Raw genomic sequence first — 22,747 nt, 5'->3', positions numbered from 1 at the left:
CCGGGGCCGGGGCCGGGGCCGGGACTCGAACCCGCGGCCCTGGGGCGGGCTCGGACGTGCGCGCGGCCACGCGACCCCGGGCGGGCGGGGCCGGCGCTGCCGGGAGGGCGGAAGCGTCGGGGGCGCGCGGGCAGCATGGCGGCCGCGCGCTGGTGGCGGCTGTGCGGGCGCTGGCGGCCCGCGGTGCCCGGGCCCGCGCTGGGCCCCGCGCGGCGCCGCCTCTGGGCTCCCGCCGCCGCCGCCGCTCCCCCGGCCCCGCTGGGCTCCGCGCCAGCCGCCCGCGCCGCCTTCAGCGCCGGCCCGCGCTGGCACCAGCGCAGCCCCGGCGGTGTGCCGGGGGGCGATGCGATGGAGGGCGGCGGCGGCGGCGAGGACGGCGGCGGCGGCGGGGCGGAGGGCGGCGGAGCCGGGCCGGTCATGACGGCGCTGACGCCGCTGCTCGTCCCGGAGCATTTCCCCAACGTGCCGCTCATCGCCGTGACGCGCAACCCCGTCTTCCCGCGCTTCATCAAGATCATCGAGGTGAGCGGCCGCCGAGCCCGCGGGCCGGGGCCGGAGCTCAGCCCCGCCGGGCCGGGAACCGCCGCCGTGGGGGCCCCGGGCCCGCTCGCAGCGCTGCCGGGGGCGGCTCAGCCCGGGCCGGCGGTCCCGGCCGGGGGTCCCGCGGCGGTGTCAGCCCCGGCCGTGCGGGGTCAGCGGCGGTGCCGCTTCTCAGGGCCGCGCCCTTTGCTTTGGCAGGTTCCTTGAACCGCAGAGCGCCGGGCAGGGCGGGGAGGGCGGGTGTGACCTCCGCTGCTCGGCCTTCAGCTCGGGCTCTGTCGCCGGGCCTGTCGCGATAGCGGTTTTGTCTGGGACAGTCGAAGTTTCGCAGGTATTGCGTCAGCAGCGCTGCTTCTGACGGGAAGGTCAGCGATTCACACAGGCTCCCTCGGAGTTTGTTGTCTTCTCCGTGTTCTCTGATGAAGGTTAAGCAAACGTGCCCTTGGTTTGGTGGCAGAGCACCGAGACCCGTGCTGGTGAGGTGCAAGGAGAAAGCAGGAGTTCGGTGTGGAGCATCACAGGAGGCGTAGGAGGGTGCCGGGACATGCGGATGGCAGTCACCGTTTCAGAGTGTGACCTTTCCCCCCTGCACCCCATATGGATTTTTAAGAGCTATAAGTTATAGCATTGATGTGTGACTTGGGCTCACAGGTCAGAAATACTTTTTTCTCCGGAAATGAAACCTATTCTGGAACAAGTACTTGTATTTTTGTGCCTCTCTAGTGTTTTACTAGTCTGATTTTGAAGTAAATGTAACAAAAAATGAATCGGTATTTTCTTGTTCCTGTAGTATTATTTATTGCTATTTCTACTGTAGTATTTTTCTGCATGTTCAAATCTAATATGTACAACTTTTACTGTCCTTATAGATGTGTTGGGGGAAGGAGAAGGTTATATATTATTAAGATCTCTAGACATGCAATCATACAACACATATATAAAAGCCATTGATTTCAATGCGCAGTTCAGCAGTGTCTTACAGAATTGCTAAATGTTCTCTCTTACCCTGCAAATTCATTGTGCTGCAATTTAATACTTCATTTCTGGGCAACGTGAAGTCTCTACGGTGCATAAGGAGTTATTAATTTTCTTTCTGTTAGTATCTGTGACACTGATAAGCATAGTTGTGCTAAACATCGTGCAAAATTAAAATAGGTGTGCCAAGAGTAGAACAGGCCAGCAGTGGTGGTATTGTTCCTGCTGCTCTGTCAGAACCATGCTGGTTGTTACCAAAGTGTTGGGCAATGCAGCTTCTGTCCATGGCTTTGGAGAACACTCAGTGGTTGGCAGATTAAGTTCATGCAACAGCAGAATTCACAAGGACTTAATTTTTTTGGTCACCGAGGATTCAGCCTGCTGTGATAACCATTCCAGTGGTGCTGGGAGATCTGCCAGGGGCAGGTGTGTGGCGTCCAGAGAGCAGAAGGGAGTGAGAAAGTAAACCAGGGAGAAATACTGGCTGAAACTCAAAGCAGGGACTCAGGTGGGCTGGTGTGTGTAGGAGAGGAATTGAGCAGAGGGGGCTTTGGAGAAGAGGATTTAAACAGAATTGGTGAGCAGAATTCAGGCAACTGATGGGGAAGGGTGAACTAGTTCCCCATCAGGAGTGGAGAGCTGGGACATGCAGGTATGGAAGGGGAAAGGAACAGCAATGGCAACAGAAGCTCTTACAAGGTGCTGTTCAAGTGACTGAGAGGTTTCTTGCTTGTAAGACTTGTGCAGATTAGGTCTAGTTCCTCCCCCTGCCTTTGAGCTTGTCTTATCTTGACTCTGAAGTGACTTGTTTTAAATACTGAAATGTCATGTTTCTCTAATACTTTTCCATTTCCATATTACTGTCCTCTAATGGGGGCAAAACTAGAGAAATACATGCTCAAACTTCATAATTTCGCTGTAGGGTGTCACCATGCCTGGCCTTATACCCTGAGAGTGCAAAGCTTACAGAAAATCCACCTCTGATCCCATACTTGTTGTCCTAGGTGAAAAATAAGAAGCTGGTTGAGCTGCTGAGGAGGAAAGTTCGTCTTGCCCAGCCTTATGCAGGTGTTTTCCTTAAAAAGGATGACAAGTAAGTTGTTTCTCTTGGTCTTTTTGAAAAATACAAAAATAAGCTGTTTCTGTGTCTGGGTTGCATTTACACTAAAAACTATCATCTGCAATTCCCTGCCTTGGATAGTATTGCAGAAACTGGGGTTAGTCTTGGACCATCCTCATGCTATGCCAGCTTTTGTTGCCACCACCAGCACTGCTGGGAGCCAGAGTCTTTAGAAGAGGCTGCTGTTTGGGAAGGAGATGAGCTATCTGAATACTTGGATGGTTTGAAAAGGGGCTACATGGTGGTAACAGTGGGGATTAAGTGTCTTTGCTCCTAAATTCAAAGTTCTGCAGCTGGTGATTGTTTCTTTCTTTTTATAACCTGACCTGCTCTCTCAAGTTTCTGAATATCTACCCCAATTTTTTTGCTCAATAGCAACGAATCTGACGTGGTGGAGGATCTGAATGAGATCTACCAGATGGGAACTTTTGTCCAGATCCATGAAATGCAGGACCTTGGAGACAAGCTGAGGATGATAGTCATGGGACACCGAAGGTTGGTTACTGGTGCTTCACTGCATCTCACCAGACATCTGTGTGAACAGGGAGATCCCCTTATTGGTTTCACCACTTATATGCATTTTTCTACACAAGCTTTTGCTTTGTTACCACACTGTATCCTGAGAGTGCTCTGGTACCCCAATATTCCAGGTACTCTCACAGCTCTGACTGCAAAAGGAAGAGACAGCATGGCATTCTCATGTAAATTGTGATGTGATGCAAGGAAACAGTCATTAAGCTGAAGTTTAGCAGTTACTGTGACAAGTACAGCAAGCTTTAGTAATGGTGAAAAGAATTCTCTGTAATAATTCAAGCCAGTATTTCTACTTAAAAAAAAAAAAAAGGTAGTCCAGACCTGTAATTATGTCTTGCCTACATAATCTTACCCCAGAAGTGAACTGAAGAAAATAGGATTATTGCTGAAAATATAGATTTTGCTATTTTTGCCAAATATTTTGAGCTAAGACAATATAAAATTGTATTTTTAAAAGCATCAAATAATTCCTTTCCATTAGAATTAAAAATACAAGGACAGAAACACGGCAGGGAACAGATCCAGGATGAGTTTTGCTTTGAAGCATGGCTTTTTTTCCTTCCACTCACTTTACTTCACTTGCATTTCTTCTGGACAGCAAAGAATGAGCAGTACATGTCAAAGCTGAATTTATGTGAGTTCACAAGTCAACTCCCTTTCAAATGAAGTCTTAGACCACCTGCTGCATTACCAAAGCACAACTGTGTTTGGTTAGATTTTGGAAATAGGCAGCTACTGGTTTTGGTTTACTTGGAATAGAAATATTTCCCTGTAACTTGGAAGGATTTGGATTCTGAAGGTCTGATTTGGGAATTGGTCTTTATAGGCTGAGACACAGAGCACTGGTCAGTCATGTCCATGGGAACCCCACTGGATATCAGATTTGAGGAGGATTTATAGGGAAACACACAGAAAAGGAAACTCCTGTGTCAGCAGCCAAAATAACGAAATGTGGTGTCCTGTAAATGTGGGTCCTCTCCTTTCTGTATCCCTCTTTTAGTTCTCCCCTTACACCCTCTAGATGCCTTCTGGGTCAGGGCAGCAGCTGGGGCTGTTTGGGTGCTGAGTGGCCATTTGGCTGCTGCCAGACTCTGTTCCAGGTGACCTGCAAGAGAACGTTCTGCTACCCAGCACTGATTGCCACCACCAGCAACCTCACCCTCCAGAAAATGTTTTGAACTTAGTTGTGTGTGGTATTCTGTTGACAAGAGTACTCAAAAGTTGCTGGTACCAATAGGCTAATTCAGTGGCCGGTTAACTTTTTTGTTTGGCAACTTACTTATTGTAAATTTACTTAGTAAGTCCTGTCAGGATCTACCACTTACTACTGTTTTACTGAATCAAGCCTTATTTTGATAAAATGAACCAAAAGCTAAATCTTGTCAGAACAAGTACAGCTGGTCACCTTTGTCAAAGTTTGAAATTTTAGTTTACTCGAAATACAACTTAGACACTTTTCTTTTCATGCTGAAGAGCTGAAATCACAGATTAACAGGGGGATTGATTGTTGCTGGTTTCTTTTGGCTTTCAGGATTCGTATAAACAAGCAACTGGAGGTTGAGCCTGAGGAGCCTGAGAACAAACAGAAAATGAGGAGGAAACAAAAGCGCTCTAAGAAAGAGGCTGAAGAGGAGCCTGGAGCGAAGGACCAGGCTGTGGAACTGGTACTGGATCCTGTAGCTGCTTCCTCGCAGGAAGTTCTCATGGTAGAAGTAGAGAACGTGGTTCATGAAGATTTTCAGATCACAGAAGAGGTTAAAGTAAGTGAATTAATTACACAAGCCTGGGCTTGTCCTGTAGAATTGCACCTGCATTTCTCGCTTAAAAGGAAGAGTTCTAAAATCAGGCTCTAATTTCTGGCTTCAGAAACCAGTTCCTTCTTTTCACAGTCACTGCACGAGGGGATTATATGAAAGTAGTGGATTTTTATTACAGCAGCTCAATTCCTTAGAACTGGTGACTTCAAGAAGTTGCTGAGTGAAGAGGCTGTGTTTAAATCTGTGTGATGTCCTCCATCAAACTGAGTCTTTGCTTAAAGATGGCTTGAGTGCTCAGCCTGATGGTACCTGCTGGTCCAGAGCCAGTCAAGTTTTGTGCACACAGACAGGCAGCCTGCAGGCCCTGCTGCCTTTCCCCTGAGCACCAACTTCCCCAGCACCAAGTACCATCAGCACAGCACTGCAGTGGGTGGCCAGGGTCTGGGGAATGTCATATTTGTACTGAGGCTCTGCCTGTCCTTTTCCATTCTTTTGGTGATTAAGTTTTTATTGTGTTTATAGGCACTTACTGCAGAAATTGTGAAAACAATCCGGGACATCATTGCCTTGAATCCCTTGTACAGGTATGTCTTTCCCATGCTGCCCTGCTTTGGGAACAGCATCTTCTCAGGCTGGAGTATGCTGGGATTTTCTGTTCCACTTGTCTTTTTGCTGTAATGAAGAAGAGATATTTGCTGAATTGTCACCTAGAATTTTGGTTTGGGATGTAAGCTTTATCATCCAATATTGGAAACAGAGGGGAAGTTTTGAAAACATGATGTGCAACTTCGAAATGAGGTAGGATGATTAAGTCCTAAAGCAGGTGACCTGGGTCTAAGTGAAGCTCACTACAATGAGTATCATGATCTAATCCATGTAATATGAGCAGGATAAAAGTCTTGGCGTACTGGCATCAAAAAATCTTACATACCTGTTAGGAGAGCATTTCATATATTTGATTTTATGTCTCAGTGACCATTCCTTTAATCAAGTGATTTATGTGTTTGTTACTTAGTATTGATTTAGTGAAATTAATAAAAGTTGCTATGAAACTGAGCTGCGTTTCGTTTGTTTGCACTGTCACAACAAGTAAATAAGGATACTCCCTTTTGAATGTAAAGGTTCACAGAGCATTTTGGGGTTTGTCACCCTTTTTTTCAGAGAGTCTGTGCTTCAGATGATGCAGGCTGGCCAGCGTGTCGTGGATAACCCCATCTATCTGAGTGACATGGGGGCAGCCCTAACAGGGGCAGAGTCACACGAGCTGCAAGACATCTTGGAAGAAACCAGTGTAAGATGAAGCTTTTAAGTAAAGTGATGTGATAGAATCAGTCCATCTGTTGTATGTCACGTTTTCTTTACCAGCCTCGATGCAGAGGAGACTTCAGTGCTGTTTGATGATATGTTAACATCAGTGACTAGATTCCTGTTGAAGGATTTAGTAAATCATTAGTACTGATTTATTCTGCAAAGTTACTGATGCACTGCATCTTTGGTGACAAATAATTTTCTTTGCATGCTGTGGAATTGCTGCAAGTTTGTCTTTCCACATTGCAGGTGCTGGAGAGTTCTCCCAGAAAACCTGTGGGAATTTTTTATTCTGCCTTTCCCACCAGGAGTTGACAAGGGTGCAGCATCTCAAAACTCATTTTGTGTCTTTTACAGATTCCCAAACGGCTTTACAAAGCCCTTTCCCTTCTGAAAAAGGAATATGAGCTGAGCAAACTTCAGCAGCGTCTGGGAAGAGAGGTGAGGTTTTTGGGTAACAAATAACCTTATGTGTGTTTATATAATGTCCACTGCTGTGATGCTTATTGCAGCGAGGCAACAGTACACACTCCAAAGGGACATTATTTAGAGTTAAGATTTTCTGTTCTTCTGTTAGAAATGCCTTTTTTCATGCACATGGGAGAAGTAACGAGACATGAGGCTACAACATCTGCTGTTAAATTGTGTCCAATTGTAATTTCATGCAAGCAGATAAATCCTAGAGGTGTGCAGTTTACCGAGCACCTGTGTAACAATATACAGCATAACACTGTATATAGAATATAATAGTGTAAATAGCACAGTGTTACTTTGAAAGACCCTCTGCTAACTCCTGTGAACTGCAGTAGTTCCTGTCTGTTGTAAGATTTAATCAGAATATAATAACTGCATCAAAATGGTAATGAAGTATATGAAGTACAAATACTTGACTATACTGAGTCAAAAGTTCGTGGGTTTTTTAATCCCAATAACTGGGGCTTTTAGAATTCATGTTAAGTGTAAAATGCTTTTGGACCAGGGTTGGAATTGTTGGAGACTTCTTAAACAAATTGGACGGATGAAGTCTGTGGGATCAGATGGGATGCACTGAAGGATGCAGAGGGAGCTTATCAATGTCAGTATTTTGGCTTTTTCACTCATCTTTAAAACACTGTGGTGACTGGGGAGGTTCCTGGAAAGAAGAAAAAGGTAAATGCCATGCCCACCTCCAAGAAGGAGAATCAGGGAGACTGAAGGCATGTCAGCCTGCCTCAGTCCCTGCCAAGATTATGGGGGAAATTCTCCTGTAAGTCCTGTACAGGCACATGAAGGAGGACAGGATTTGGAAGAGCCAGAAGGAATTTTCCAAAAGCAAACTGCCTAATTGTCTTCTCTGATAAGAAGGCCTGGAGGACAAAAGGGGAACATGGTTTAGTGGTGGGGCTGGCAGTGCTGGGTTAATGGTTGGACTAGATGATGTCAGAAGTCTTTTCCAACCTGAATGATTTTATGATTCCAGCAGTGACTGTTGTGTACCTTGACATTTGCATGGCCTTTGTTGAGGTCAGCCATAGTAGTATTCTGACCAAATTGGGATGTTACAGACTGGAAGGATGTAATACAAGGTGGGTGAAAAAATTGGCTAGACTACTGGGCAAAAAGGGTTGTCATCAACAAGGTGAAGTCTAACTGCAGCCAGCTACCAGTGATGTCCATCAGGGAGTCAGTAAGAACCTCCTCAGGTTGTGCAAAGAGAAATTCATAGTGCCACACCAGGCTTGAAATAACCAGGATAGAAAACAGCTTTACAGGAAAGGACTTTGAAGCCCTGGCGTGCAGGAAGCTTGCCATGAATTAGCACACTGTCCTTGTGGCAATGAAGGCCAACTGCATACTGGGCTCCACTTGCCCTGTGTAGGCAACAGGTAGAGAGAAATGGTCAGTCCCTTCTATTTGGCACTAAGGAGATCACATCTGGCTTATTCTGCTCAGCTTTTGGTCTCCCCAGCACAAACAAAACATTGTAGCACTGAATGATGGCAAGTAAAGGCCACCAAGATGTGGTGGGCGCTGGAGAATGTTGTAGAGTCCCTTTATGTATTATAACATGCTGCAAATAATTCCCAAGTAGTATTGCCAGTTGCTGGGAACATCATGACTGAGAAGTATTTGGAAGCATTTGATGTTAGATGGGTTGCACCAGGAACAGATCACTGTATTTGTTGCTTTGTCCAGGTGGAGGAGAAGATCAAGCAAACACATCGCAAGTATCTTCTCCAAGAGCAACTGAAGATCATTAAGAAAGAACTAGGTCTGGAAAAAGAGGACAAGGATGCCATAGAAGAGAAATTCCGTGAGCGACTAAAGGACCTGGTAGTGCCAAAACACGTCATGGATGTGATTGATGAAGAGTTGAACAAGTTGGGTTTGCTGGATAATCACTCCTCAGAATTCAAGTGAGTGCTTGGCTGTGTCCTCTGGTGTCAGGGTTGGTTGGGAGAATGAGAGAAATCAATGCAGTTCTGCAAAGGTCTTAAGAGTTTCTTTTCTCTTGTTGTCATAGTTGTTTTTTCTGAACGTAGCATATGATCAGATTATAGGATTGTTCTCCAAATTGCCTGTGTTTACTTCTGTAGTTTACCTCTTTTGATCATTTTAGGTCTTCTCTTGCAGTCTCATAAAAAATTTGCAGTTAGTTCCACCTTGTGAAATGTGCAGTGTTTCTTTTTCTGCCTTTAATTTTGGCTCTTCTTCCTTGTACTTTCCTTGTATTTTCAATATTGTGAGAGAAGAGAAGCTGTTAACACATGACTTTGGCTAAGCTGCCTGAGGTGACCCCTGAAGTGTTGGGGCAGGGTTGGAATTGCAAAGGAATAGTTCATAACACATGATCTGTGACATGGGCTGTCAGAAACTGAGCTCAAATTGAACATTTATCTGTTGAGTCAGAATGTGCTGAACAATACAGCAGTTGGTGTACTCATCAGCTCTGTAATGTCCTGGGTCTTTGCTTTTAAAAGTGTCTTTTATGGAGTAAAAGACTGTGTTTGAGGACAAACACATCATTTGAATGAGCAGCATCTTGGCAATGATAGAAAAGACACACTGGGCTTCCCAGCCAGCATTAGTACCTTTCCCTTTCCCTCAGGGTAGTAACAGTGGTTACAAGTTTGCAGAGGAAGTACTTGGGTGGAAAAAAGCCCAAGCTTTGTTGGCGTGGGGTGAATCCTGGGCCCAGCCAGCTGAGCTGTGCTTGGCCATGTCCATTGCTGTGCACAACTTCCCACTTACTGCACCCTGCAGACCTCCCTGTGTGTTTGAACCTCTGGCCTGAGTGTGCAGTTTTAGAACAGTGAGTGCTGCTTTGACACACCCAAGTTCTCCTGAGTCTGGTTATGGTGATTATCTCTGTCGTTAACTTCCACCCTGACATCCTTACCTCCCAGTCTTAAATCCTTCTCTGTGGTGTTTTACATCCAGCTGTTTTTCCTTGCTTCTGAGCCAGGAATCATTCTTCTTTACCTTGTCTTTGTCTACTGGGGAGACAGAGAAAACTGGTTTTCTATTTCTAAGTTTTGCAATCTGATCTAAACAGTTGACATGGTGTAGAGTGTACAAGCAGTCCTGCTCCTTTTCAGACAGGAGACAGCCCTACACCAAAACCATCATCTCTTTTCAAACCTATGACAGTTAGCAATGACTGTCCAGGTAATGATGTTCCTTCCATAGCCTCACTTCCACAGGTAGTTTATATCCCACTTGTCCTGGTGAGATTGTTTCGGAAGGCAGTGGAGGAAGACATGAGCTGGTTGTTGTCAAATCCCTCTCATTTGTGTGTTTCTGTCAGTGTTACACGAAACTACTTGGACTGGCTGACATCCATCCCATGGGGAAAGTGTAGTGAGGAGAACCTGGAGCTGAGCAGAGCCCAGGCAGTTCTGGAGGAGGATCACTATGGAATGGATGACGTCAAGAAGCGAATTCTGGTAAGGCAGGAGCAGGCAGTGTGTCCCATTTCACACTCTGCTTAGCATCAGGCATTTTTGGATGTGTTTCAGAGTGTAGCTCTCCATTGTATTGGTGTTAATTCATGGATCAAACAGAGAGCTACATGAAAGAACTGAGTGTTCTGGTGATTAGTTAATGTGTTTAATTTTTTGTGGCAAGGAAGGTTGCATTCTCATTTCAAACTGCAGTGTACTGGTTTGCACTTAATGCTGAGCAAGTGAGGAAGTGTCCAAGGCAAGCAGTCTCTGGGTTTTAATCAGTCTGTTCAGAGACTCGTTCCACGTGACTGACAGAGCTACAGCCTTTCTGCAACACACTGAGCCTCTATTCATGGCTGCACTAAAGAGAGGAGAAGTTAGCTAAGGTGCATGTTTGCCTCACAACCTTCCCCTGTCCCCATAGCTGGATGCTGAAAGGTTTGCAGTCTGTGCAATGCAGTGCCTCATAAAAAAAAGGCCAGGGTAGTTTTCAGTGTTGCCTTGTTCTGCAATATCTGTCACTTTTTGCTTGGGTATGTCCTGCCTCTGCTTGCTGTGGTTAGGGAAGCTGGTTTTGATCAGAGCAGACAATTGCAACAGGTTGCAGAAATTTCAACAGCTTGTTGTGGGAACTGCCTGCCTTTCCAGGGGACAGGAATAGACTCCCCCTCGCAGCAGCCAATGCATTCAAGCAGTGAAAGACAATCCCAGTGCAGGCAGGATTTGTGCTGTACTGGGCAAGTGCATGAGAGTGCCAAGTGGAGGGAGAGGCAGGTGGAGATCCTGACTCTGCATTAGCAAATTGTAGTGAGAGCTCAGTGGATTTGGTGAAGCTGTTGAATGTAGCTGGCCTTCAATTTGGCCATTTCCTTCCAAATTGTAGTAATTACAGCAGTTTCTTTTACTGTTCTCAGAGCTTCATGTTACCTTGGGGACAGCACTGATGGTACTTAGGCCACTCAGTAATTGTTGTGCACAGAAGCCATATAGACATCTACTAAACCAATAGTACAATGTTGTTAAATATAATGGATAGTAAATTCTTAGACACCCTGGGATTTTGCTTTTATTAAATTGCCTTGTTCCAGTCTCTTCTGGTAAAAGATAAAGGTGAAGTACCTCCTTGCTGACAGCCAAAGAGGGCTGGTCTCCCTTACTAGTGCCTAAGACTTGTGACTAAATCCTGCTGTCTGATTTATTATTTTCAGTGATTTGTGGTAAGCCTGTTGTGGCACACTTGCAAGCAGATAATAACCCTTCTGAGTATCAGTCTTGTCTCTTGCTTGCCAGCACTACTCCTGCTGACTAGGCCCAGCCTTTATACACAAATAGACTGAGTTGCATCAGACAGGCCTGTGGCTTTGATTAGTGATGTGACACAGAGAAGGCTCCTGTGTTTCAGCAGTGCAAGTGAGGCTGAGGATTTTAAGGTACCAAGGAATATCTGCAGAGGTTTGAGCCTTAGTTGGATTGGTGCTATGGTCCTTGTGTAGTATTGCTGTAGAGGGAAGAGACAAGGCTTATCTTTGCTAAATAACTGGCTTGTTAAAGGGGAAGTGCATCTCTTTGACCACTTGCACATCATTCCTTTACTGTAAGTGTATAAGCAGTTGAGACTTCAGTTCTGAACTGGTATCTTTTGATTCCTCAGCTGCTGAGTGTTACTTGAGGGTTGTCTGGCATAGAAGTGTGAAAAGATGCAAGCTTAACTGAGCACAGAGGAAGTGGTCCAGTAGGAGATGCTCACATGTAGCTTGAGAGATTCAGGTGAGAACTAAGGAAGCTGGGAGAAGAAGTCTGTCTTCTCACTCTCAGACAGTGGAGAGAGAGACTGCTTCTCCTGGTGAGATGAGGACAGAGCACAGAACACAGCGGCAACCAAGTGTGTAAATAACCAGAGGGAAAAGAGGTGCCCCAGTATCCTGACTTAGCTTTTCCCCTTGCCCTCCCCAGCTTCTTTGAGAACCAGCTTTGTGCATAATGCTCACTGCTTGACCTGATAACAAACGTGTTTTGGTGTTGCTGCTGTTGCCTTCTGCTCACTGCTGGTGCTTCCTCGGTTCTGCAGGAGTTTATAGCAGTCAGCCAGCTACGAGGATCCACCCAGGGCAAGATTCTGTGCTTCTATGGCCCCCCTGGGGTTGGCAAAACCAGCATTGCCCGCTCCATCGCCAGAGCCCTGAACAGGGAGTACTTCCGCTTCAGCGTGGGGGGGATGACTGATGTAGCAGAAATAAAAGGACACAGGTCAGTGTGTAACTGCAGCAGTTTCTCTCTCCACCAGTGTTTACTGATGTTGTCAAAATAGGAACCCAACCGAAGTTGGACAGTGTGTGTAATTTTCACCTCTGTTCTGCCAGCCCTTGCTGGTTGTTCCTGGATACCAGTTCCCTCTAGCAGATTATGGTTTGCTATGAACAGTTTGTTCCTTCAGTGTATCTTTTGATTTACACTGCTCTTCGTTTTTTGTCCCTCTCGAGTAAGGGAATGAAACATTCCCTTTTCTAACATTTCTTTACCCAAAACCCAGTAAATTCAAACATGTCTGTTCTCAGCCTTACCTCTTTGCTTTCCTCTAATTGAAAAGTGGTTAAAACTAAAGATAAAAACTATAGTCCAGGAGTATTTTGCCAAAATTCATGTCTGTTCTTTACTAGGAACAGACTAGATGGATCTTGATGCTTAGTATAGTGATGGAGAATGCTTTTGATAGATGCAGAAGAAATAAAGACTTGTTTCCCAGCAGGATATACCTGTTCTGTGATGTGTGCTGTACTTTGCAATGGTTCCCTAAATGGTTCCCTCTGATAAAACAGGAGGACATATGTTGGAGCAATGCCAGGAAAAATCATTCAGTGTCTGAAGAAGACCAAGACAGAGAATCCACTTATACTGATCGATGAGGTGAGGTATTTGGTCTTTATTCCAGGTTTTGCTCTTAAAGATAAGCAATAACTCTCCTAAAAATCCCAGGGGTTTTTTATTTAAATGAGGCTGGGCTCTCAAGTTCTTTGGGTGACCAGTAATACCTTAGACCCTTTGTTTTCTCTTCCTATAACAGAATCCAACTTTAAAATTTTAGTTCTGCCCTTCTCATTAAATTGTGGCTGTTTGGATCACAAGGATCCTAATGGACCTGGCTGGATATTCAGAGGCTTCCATAGCTCCTGTGTTCCTGACCTTGGTGTGGGCACATCACTGTGCACAAAACCACTGTTGCCCATGTGATTATTAGCAAGAGTCACTCTCTTAGCATGTCTAAAGCAAGACTGTAAGGAATAAGATGCTTAGTCAATTTGTGGTCTGATTTGAGAATAAATGAGTCAGGAAGGATGATTGTGGAGATTTAGGTGAAAGCACAGAAAAGTTGAAGTGTGGTAGTGGATGTTTATAAACACACACAGGAAGATTTTCAGATGGAGCCTTGAAAAAAAATCTTTGCTCGAGAATTTATCGTGGTAAGGAACTTCTCAGAGCATTAAAATTTTTTCTCCCACAGGTAGATAAAATAGGAAGAGGGTATCAAGGGGATCCATCCTCAGCCCTTCTAGAACTATTGGACCCAGAACAGAACTCTAACTTCTTGGATCATTATCTTGACGTTCCTGTGGATTTATCAAAGGTATTTTTCTCTTCTGCAGAGGTTGTAGAGCTGAAATGTATGAATGTGTATCAGTGTATCTGTCCCTGAAAAGATGCTGACACTTTATTAATTTGGAAAGGGACATGAGTGGTGTACAGCTATCTCTGCAAGAGTTGGCTTTAACTGAAGTTCTTACATGAGAGAACATGATCACCAGCTTATGTCCCATAGCCCAGCTCCCTGCAGAGCCAGCAAGACACAGATGTGTGGTCTCTGCTAAAATAGGCAGGATTTTTCCTTTTATGTAATGATTGGCAGAGTTGATGTCAAGGGAGGTGGCCTAAAGCTGGTATCAAAGCTTTTGAAATTGGTTGTCTTTGCTCTTTTTGTATAGGTGACATTAATTGCAGAATTGATGGATTAGGAACAGGCATAGATAACTGGGTCGTTCTGTGCTAATTTCCTAGAAGGTAAAAAGAACTTACAAAGGAGATATAGATCTCCCCAGTTTTCTGGTCCAGATCAGACCATTCTGATTTCTCAGTTTGTGCTACGTGTATTTCTAACCATTTATTTTGGGGGTAAGGAACTTCCTACTACATAGTTCTAAAATCTAAAACTTCTCTTCTAATAAAAACCAGATTCCACAGAGAGGATGAATTTGCTGTAGCCCTTCAGACAGAGGAACGCAGAACCTGGGAACTGTTGCTTGGACTAAAGCAGCAGGTTAAGGAAAGTGCTTAATATGATCTTTTAATGCTTCCAGGTACTTTTTATTTGTACTGCCAATGTGACAGAAACCATTCCAGAGCCCCTGCGGGATAGGATGGAAGTGATCAACGTGTCAGGATATGTAGCAGAAGAGAAACTTGCGATTGCCGAGGTAAGAGAAACAAACCACTGTTGTGCTTTGAATTATTGCAGCTGATAAAACCTTTTTTTTGGCAGATTCAGGCTGATTTTATGTCCAAGTGTGCCCCAAAAAAATTAGGCTCGTAGTATTTTGGACAGAGTTCCTTTGATTTGAATGCCCAGTCAAAGTAACTCCAGTGTTCCATAGGCTGAGGACACCAGAAAAGGGCATTGAGCTAGCAGCAGAGAGGGGTTGAGTGAATTGGAACCACCAGGCTTTTGTCAAAAAACACTAACAGAAGGATGTGGGGGATTATTTCTTTCAGAGGTACTTGGTCCCTCAAGCACGAGTTCTGTGTGGCTTGGATGAAAACAAAGCCAAAATCACATCAGATGTCCTGACTGTGCTCATCAAGCAGTACTGCAGAGAGAGTGGGGTGAGGAATCTGCAGAAGCAAGTAGAAAAGGTGAGGGAAACTTATGTGTAACTGTGACCACTGTGCTTCAGCCTTCTTAGCTTTTTCTACAGAGACAAATTCCTCTCTCACCCAGGTATTGCGGAAATCTGCCTATAAAATTGTGAGTGGAGAAGCAGAGACGGTCCAAGTGACACCTGAAAACCTGCAGGACTTTGTGGGAAAGCCCATCTTCACTGTGGATCGCATGTACGAGACCACTCCCCCAGGAGTGGTGATGGGTCTGGCCTGGACAGCTATGGGTGAGACAAACCAGTTCTGGGTTAATGTCTGATTTTCAAAAATTCAATGTGATAGTCAAACCGAATTTTCCCTCCTGAGTCCACTGAAGTTCTTCTACTGGCACCAGTAAAATGAACTTCTTTGGCTTTGGCTCCTGACTGCTACTTCCCTGAAGGATGGAGCCTTTCTTATTCTCTTACCCAGGCTCATCTTCACTTCGGGCCTGCACGTTTTCTCTGTGAGCTCCATATCCCATATGAACCACATACATTAGGAACAGCAGTGACTAAACATAAGCCTTCTGTGAGAGGACAAGACCTTGTCTGCTTCCTTAACAGCAGGAGGTGCCTCTGTGACACAGCACAGCTGTGTCTGCCAGTGATACCCAGCACTGACTTGGCTTGTGGAGGGCAGGCACAGGTGTTCCAGCACTCTCTGGGTGGGTGCAGTTGGCTGTTACCTTCCTCTGGATTATACTAGGGGGTTATCTGCACCACACGATGGAAATACAGCACACGCAGCAAAGGAGATGACCCCTGCATACTCAAATTGATCTTGGGTACAATTCAAGTGGTTAAGAGGGAAATGATCATTATGGTGGAGAAGGTAAATAGATGTCTGGCACCGGAGAGCTGAAGTGGCTAGAAGTGTGTTAAAATATAAACTCATCTTACTCTCTGGAAGGAAGGAGCCTGCAACCATTATAAGAACTTGATTATTTCCACTAAATAGGGGTTGCATCTGTGTTTGTAGAGTGAAGTCCAAAAAAGCAGTGAATGGAGACTGTTGAGGTTTCTAGCTGGCCTTCCTGAGCATATTTGGGGAGCAGGTTTCAGCTGCTCTTTACCCAAGGCTAGTGTCTGATCACAGAGGCTCAGTTTGATATTCCTGATGTTGCTTCTGCATCACCCTTCTGGTTTGATTTTCCTTTCATTTCTTAGGATGTTGTTTTTCTTTTCTTTCTTAGGAGGTTCTACTCTATTTATTGAAACTTCCCTGAGGCGACCCAAAGACAAGGAGAGCAAGGATGGGTCCCTTGAAGTAACAGGGCAACTGGGAGATGTAATGAAAGAGAGTGCCAAAATTGCTTACACGTTTGCAAGAGCCTTTCTGATGCAGAAGGACCCCGACAATGACTTTCTTATGTCTTCTCATATCCACTTGCATGTGCCAGAGGTAAACTGATGCAGAGTTCACAGAGCATGCACAGCAGCCAGGCTGGTTTGCTCCCCTAGACATGAAGCTGGAAGGCTTTTCACTTGTCCACATGCTGCAGAAATGCCCTCTTTTAGCAGTAAAACCTAGGAATGAAGATGTTTTCCTCAGGTTCCCATGAAAGTCTTCTTATGAGCTGTTTCCACTCCTTTCTGCAACAAGCACGTGGCAAGAATACAGGACTTGGATAATGCTCTAAGGAATCCTAAGCTTTTGTTGTGGCTGTTGGCCCTGGTTGTGCAGGGTGGGAGGAAACTGTGACACAGAGATAAGTGATTTGGATAAAAGTTCATATGAAGTTACAAGGGCACCAAAGTTTAGGTCTCTGTGTTAGTGGGCCTTCATAAAGGCTTCAGGTCATTTACACATAATTGAAAATACTACTCTTGGTCTCTGTGCCATGGTTCCAAGTCCCTATAATGGCAGTGATAGCATTTCTTCAATATTTGGGACTGAAAATAAATGCACACAGTGATCAGAGAGGCTCACACACTGTGTAACAGGCTTTGGGCAGGTGCTTTACTGAAGGCAGGTTTTGTACTGTGATTGTGCCCAAGTTTTCCTCTGTGTCTGTGCAGGTACTGTGGTGTTGTCTGTGAGTTTGTTTCCTGGAGGATCAGAAAAGTGCAGACAATATCTGTGTCTCTGCTCCCTCTCAGACATTCCTTTCCTCTGTGCTTACCTCAAAGATCTGTTTGATCTTAGATAAATCCAGACTGTCACTAGTTTAGGCCTGGATTTTGTGGGGCTTTATATATGAATGATCTCTTCTGCCTTGAATGATTTTCAGTATTGTCCTCCTCTATTTTGTGACTCTTGAAGGTCTTCCCTTGTGCTGTTGACTTCTGTTTCTTGTTTCCATAGTTGGCTTAGGTCTAACAAAGAACTTCAGAGTGTTTGTGCTCTTTTTTTCACTCATGTTGCTTATTCAAAGTCCTGAGTCCAAAAAGTATGGTGGTGGCATCAGGCCAGAAACCAAATTGTGGACTCGTGGATCATTCCTCGTGAATAAGGTGAGGAATGCCACAGTTGTTAACAGATCAGCCAGTTGAGATAACAGGATTCCATCAGTGACACTTGTTCAAAAACCTCTGTGAGACCCTGTGAAATTGGGGCAATGCTAAAACAGCAAGGACAAAGGTGCTGTCTGGCTTTGCTGCTCCTTGAAGGAGCTGAAGGCAGGAGTGTTGTGCTTTGTTGTTTTTTTTTCAAACAGGGAGCAACCCCGAAGGACGGACCAAGCGCAGGGTGTACCATAGTGACAGCTCTGCTGTCGCTGGCCATGAATTGCCCAGTGAGGCAGAACGTAGCCATGACTGGAGAGGTGTCATTGACTGGAAAAATTCTGCCTGTTGGTGGAATCAAGGAGAAGACTATTGCGGTAAGAGCTCTTCTCTTGTGTCTGTGCATCGTCCAGGAGAGAGCCCTGGGTTGGGCTCAGCAGGGACTGGGACAGCCAGAGGGGTTGCTCCTTGCAGTGGGACAGGCACTGATTCCATCCACAGGGTGGAGAATCCTGCAGGGGAACACGGGGATCTTGGCTGTAAGGAAAGGGATGGGACCCCAGGCTTTGTGCCAGGGCAGCTGTGTTGGCCTAGTTCAATTCCACCTAGACTGGCAGAATTGAAGGTAACAGCCTTAACTGACTGTGAGAGCTGTCTGCTCTGTCACAGACTGGCACAGTTCAGTCATCTGTGCTGGGTTGAAGTGCCTGTTTAAGGAGGGCATCCAGTGGAGATTTGACAGAATCCATAAGGTACATCCTTAACATCCAGGCTCTGTTCCAGCGTGAATTTGTCTGACTTAACATTTCATACAGATATCTGTTTTAGAAAAAAAGGGAACTTAGTGTCTTGTATTTTTGGTTTCAACCCATTGCAGTTTTCAGAATTCCTTTCCAAGCATTGAATCTCTCTCCCTACTTTTCCTCTGCACAACTCCAGCCTACATAAGCCCTGCACCACACACATTTTTCTGTATTCAGGAGCATTAGCTCTTCCTCTGTTGAGCCGGGGCTCCACGTCAGCGTTCTGTCCCCAGACCTGTTTGGGCTGCAGCCTTGTGCAGTGTGATTTCTTTTCCTCACGTGACTTGAAAATGGGTAGTTGTTTGTTTGCCTGTGCTCACAATGTCTTGTGGCACTGACTGGCTGCACTTGCAGGACTGTGAGGGGTCACAGGGCTAAATGCAGGATCACCCATAAAAGTGAGGGGTACAAACCTGTCCCAGGAGGGGCAGCTTTGCATTCCATGCCCCTTCCAGGGCATCTGTCCCTATGAAAAGGCTCTCTAGAATGTTGCTAAGGGTATGCATGGGGTAGGTTGGTCTGATAACCTGTTTCTAACTCTTGCTTTCGTCCTAAGCTTCATCCTCACCCAAGCTGGAACAGACACTTAAAACTCTAAAATAGTATGAATGGTTCTAGAGAATCCCCTAGTGGGCTCACATAATCCTCCTAAAATGTGCCCCCCTCCATCTGTCCCTGCAGCTGAGGTGGCACTGGAGTGTGTGTTTTGGGCCTTGAGGGGAGATCTAGAACATGCTCCACCCTGGTGACATCTTGTCAGGAATGCCCTTGGTGCTCTCCAAAGAACAGAGTAAAGCTGGATCATGGTTCTAATAACTGCTCTTGGTTCAGAAATAGGGAAGGGTGTTTCTGGCAGATGGAGGGATTCCTAGGACTCAACAGACTGCCCTACTTGGTTCTCCCCACAGGCGAAGAGGGCGGGTGTTACCTGCATCATTCTGCCATCAGAGAACAAAAAGGATTATTATGACCTTGCTGGATTCATTACAGAGGGACTGGAAGTGCATTTTGTGGAACACTACAAGGAGGTATTTGATATAGCATTTTCACAGCTGGATCTCGCCGGGGGATGACGACAGCCCGTGCCCCGAGGGCTGGAAGGTGGTCAGTCCCTCCTGCCCAGGGATGGGTGAGGGGGCAGTCCTGGAGGGGACATGGAGCTCTTGCTGCTGCGCAGCTGCTGAAATGAATGATGGCTCTGCTAGAATAAAGGATTTCTCACTCTTTAATACTGAATTATGATCCACAATAAAGCATTTCTGATTTTACCCAAGGAACGGGCTGTTATCAGCCACCAGCAGCGGGGCTGGTCTGGTCTCTTGTCATTGAAGATGTTTCAGTTATTTCACTGTAAATCTCAATACAGCTTGTGGGAAAACACTGAACACTACACCCAGAGCTGGGCTGATGTGCAGCTTTTGTTCCTGGTGTGGTGGAAGGCAAGGAGCTCTCAGAAATCTGTCTTGGCTTAGAAGCCTGTGCTAGGCTGAGGGGACACTGACAGTTCAGCAGAGCTGGTACATTCAGCTGCTGAAGGAACGTGGTTCTCCAAGGTCAGTCACAGCTCAGAGCACCCCAAAGAACTCCAGGCTTAAGGAGAGCAGATCTAGGCTGAAGAGCAGTGTCAGCAGTCAGCACTGTGCTGCACCACAGATGGCCTGTGCCTCTGCAACAGTTCTCTCATGTTCACAGAGTGTTGTGACATGACTGTTTTATGTCAGTAAGCACAGGCCTGGGGGCCAGAGAACTCAAATACTTCCATCTTACAAGGAATGCTAAGAAAAAGGAATTTAAAGACGGGAAGAATAGTTACATGAAGTCTAGTTGAAAAGTATTTCCTTGTGCAGGAAGAACAGTCTTCATCATTTCACAGCAAGGGAGCCCAGAAAAAGTCCACCTGCTGAAGTCCAGAGAGTTCTTGCTGACTCCAGGTCTCTCTCATGACTTGTTAACACACTGCACAAGGCAGGGGTGAACAGAGAGTACAAGGGGAAACAGGAGCACGAAAAGCTGCACAAGGAACAGACTGATGTGCCCTGAGGAAGGGAGTGCAAAGTAGTTACTATTTTCAACAGCAGTTTTTGCCCACTGACTTCCCTCTTACCACCATTTAGGTCTGGAGACAGACTGGGAGGTGAGAGAAGGTATTTAGCTATTGCAGAGACTTCTGTGCCCTGAGACTCCACACAGTCTGGAGGATTCCCCTCTAGAATAAGTCACAGCACACCAGTATCAGCAGCTGCAGGTAAAATAAACCAGTGATGCAAGTTCTGGATGGCTGCAGTTCAGGGCCTTGTCAGCATCCCCAGCAGCACCTGCTGAAGCACATGTACCACCAACACTACCCTGGTTTTGGGAGAAAGGACTTTATTGTGTTACAGCCTGTACAACTCAATCCTTCTTTGCAGCAGCTTTTCTCATGGCTGCCAGGACATTACTGAGTTCCTCCCGCTTCCTCTTGGCCCGGATGTGAGTGCCAACCTGTGGGGAGAAAGGGCAGTCAGTGTTCACCCAGCACAGACTGGGGCTGCTGCAGGTGTCACTGCAGACACTACTCAAAACCAGGCAGAATGGTAAAGTCCTGAAAACCTCCAGCCAGGGGGCTGCCATCACGTCTCAGTGGTACTTCTACACAGTTATTTGGGGTGAGGAAGAAGCTGTTTTCAGCTCTCACTGCTGCCCTCAAGGAATCCCATCAGAAGTCTCCTGGTTAATGGTACCCAACCTCCATCAGTGCTGTTCTCCTCCCACCAGACATGCAAACCATGTAAAAACAGCATGGCAAACCTGGATCCCAAGCTTGGGGCCCTTCTGGCTAGGTACCTTTGTGTCCATCTCCTGCTCTCCCACCCAAGCCAAGGACCATCCCCTTCACTCCTTCAGATTACACCAGTAACTTCCCAAACAACAGAAAAAATAATTAAGAAGCCAAGTATACCAAAGCAAGGGCAGAAAAACAGAAAGCTGACACAGCAGTTTTTGCCATCCTCGTTAGGAGGATGGACTGACCTACCCGCTTCTTGATGAACTTGAGAGCACGTTTGTCCTTGGACACTTTCAGCAGCTCCATCGCGCGGCGCTCGTAGGGCGCGAAGCCACAGACTTCCCTGATCATGTCCCGCACAAACTTGGTGTGTTTGGTAAGGCGCTGTGGGGAGGGAGGGGATACGTGGATCACAAGGAACGTATGTGCTGGTTTACCCTGGCGGGACTGCAAAGGGCTGAGACACACTCTGGGCTCAGGCCCCAAAACCAGCCCCTGCTGCTGGATGTCCCAGGGGAGCTGATCCCTGGCAGGTACCACGGAGCGTGTGAGCTTGGCCAGGTGTGCTGGTCTGTCCTCACTCCAGCCCCGAGACGGGGGGTTTCACACGCTGGCAGCACCACCGTTTTTGGAAAAAGCGGGGTCGTGAGATCCCGAGGGTTTCCACTGCTACACACCTCGGACACCACAGCTACAGCCAGCACTGAATCAGAGCGGATGAAAGGCACAGATGCGTTAATGCCTCATAGCAACCCACGCACTCAGCGAACCTGGACAGCTCCGAGTCGTCATTACTGGGCAGTTTTGCGGGGGTCGCCTGTTGTCGTTACCAAGAGAAACAGAGTGGGAGAGGCTCCAGAAGCCCCTGAGCCTCCACTGCTCCCCGGCCCGCCCGGCCGGGCCCTGCCCGGCCCCTGTCACGGGCAGCGCGGGGGTTCCGAGCCCTCCCGCCTCCCCACGGAGAAGGCCCCGAATCGCGGCCCCGCTCCGGACACACGGACACACCCGCACCGGGAGCGGCGGGCCCGGGGCACCGCGGGCCGGCACAGCCCCGTACTCACCCCGCGGCGGCGGCACTGCCGGGGCTTGGACACGTTCTTGGTCACCTTGTAGCCCTTGTTGAGGCCCACGGCCATGGGGTAGCGGATGGCCATGGCTGCGGGGCGGCCCGATGGGCGAGGATGGATTTGGATGAACTGGAACGGGACGCGAGCGCCGGGTACCCCGGCAATGGCGCCCGACAGGAAGGAGCGAGCGCGCGCGGGGCGCCGGGACGGGGACGGTTCCGGCCGCGGGCGGGGCCGAGAGGGCGGCGGTGTGAGGGGATGGGGGGGTCATTGTGCGGTGTGAGGGGATGGAGGGTCCTTGTGCGGTGTGAGGGGATGGGGGGGTGAGGGGATGGGGGGGTCACTGTGCGGTGTGAGGGGATGGGGGGGTCACTGTGCGGTGTGAGGGGATGGGGGGGTCCTGTGTGCCTTGTGCGGTGTGAGGGGATGGGGATCATTGGGGTCCTTGTGCGGTGTGAGGGGATGGGGATCATTGGGGTCCTTGTGCGGTGTGAGGGGATGGGGATCATTGGGGTCCTGGTACGGTGTGAGGGGATGGGGGGTCATTGTGCGATGTGAGGGGGGGGGAGTAGTTGTGCGGTTTGAGGAGATGCGGGAGTCG

At 47.1% G+C, this 22,747-nt stretch overlaps 2 protein-coding genes across 2 annotated transcripts; one reads left to right on the top strand and one right to left on the bottom strand.

Moving 5' to 3' along the window:
* Window positions 1-293: 293 nt before the first annotated feature.
* Window positions 294-19,617, top strand: LONP1 (lon peptidase 1, mitochondrial). The gene is made up of 18 exons (XM_027724463.2): window positions 294-522; window positions 2,520-2,608; window positions 3,011-3,130; window positions 4,701-4,929; window positions 5,449-5,510; window positions 6,088-6,217; window positions 6,592-6,675; window positions 8,410-8,630; window positions 10,022-10,160; window positions 12,229-12,407; window positions 12,977-13,064; window positions 13,660-13,782; window positions 14,510-14,626; window positions 14,922-15,062; window positions 15,148-15,313; window positions 16,261-16,469; window positions 17,725-17,889; window positions 19,224-19,617. Exons 1-18 carry the CDS (start codon window positions 349-351, stop codon window positions 19,386-19,388), a joined length of 2,601 nt encoding a protein of 866 aa, XP_027580264.2. The 5' UTR covers window positions 294-348; the 3' UTR covers window positions 19,389-19,617.
* Window positions 19,618-20,662: 1,045 nt separating this feature from the next.
* RPL36 (ribosomal protein L36) lies at window positions 20,663-22,353 on the bottom strand. Its single transcript, XM_027724464.1, has 3 exons — window positions 22,141-22,353; window positions 21,329-21,463; window positions 20,663-20,796 (listed from the first exon to the last, which is right to left on the bottom strand). The coding sequence occupies exons 1-3, from the start codon at window positions 22,231-22,233 to the stop codon at window positions 20,707-20,709; spliced, it is 318 nt and encodes a 105-aa protein (XP_027580265.1). The 5' UTR covers window positions 22,234-22,353; the 3' UTR covers window positions 20,663-20,706.
* Window positions 22,354-22,747: the final 394 nt, after the last annotated feature.

This window comes from Pipra filicauda, unplaced genomic scaffold, assembly GCF_003945595.2.
Source record: "Pipra filicauda isolate LSUMZ 115617 unplaced genomic scaffold, ASM394559v2 scaffold285_size1263560_pilon, whole genome shotgun sequence".
In the NCBI taxonomy this organism is placed as follows: Eukaryota; Metazoa; Chordata; class Aves; order Passeriformes; family Pipridae; genus Pipra; species Pipra filicauda.
This window is presented reverse-complemented; position numbering and strand designations above follow the sequence as displayed.

Bases quoted from the DNA above. Each gene is read 5' to 3' on its own strand.
- RPL36 (XM_027724464.1), bottom strand. From the start codon at position 22,233: ATGGCCATCCGCTACCCCATGGCCGTGGGCCTCAACAAGGGCTACAAG. The intron at 21,464-22,140 runs GTGAGTACGGGG...CCCTCCCCACAG, and splicing joins GGCAGTGCCGCCGCCGCGGG to CGCCTTACCAAACACACCAA. The intron at 20,797-21,328 runs GTAGGTCAGTCC...TTCTCCCCACAG, and splicing joins TCAAGTTCATCAAGAAGCGG to GTTGGCACTCACATCCGGGC.
- LONP1 (XM_027724463.2), top strand. From the start codon at position 349: ATGGAGGGCGGCGGCGGCGGCGAGGACGGCGGCGGCGGCGGGGCGGAG. The intron at 4,930-5,448 runs GTAAGTGAATTA...TTGTGTTTATAG, and splicing joins AGATCACAGAAGAGGTTAAA to GCACTTACTGCAGAAATTGT. The intron at 6,676-8,409 runs GTGAGGTTTTTG...TGCTTTGTCCAG, and splicing joins AGCAGCGTCTGGGAAGAGAG to GTGGAGGAGAAGATCAAGCA.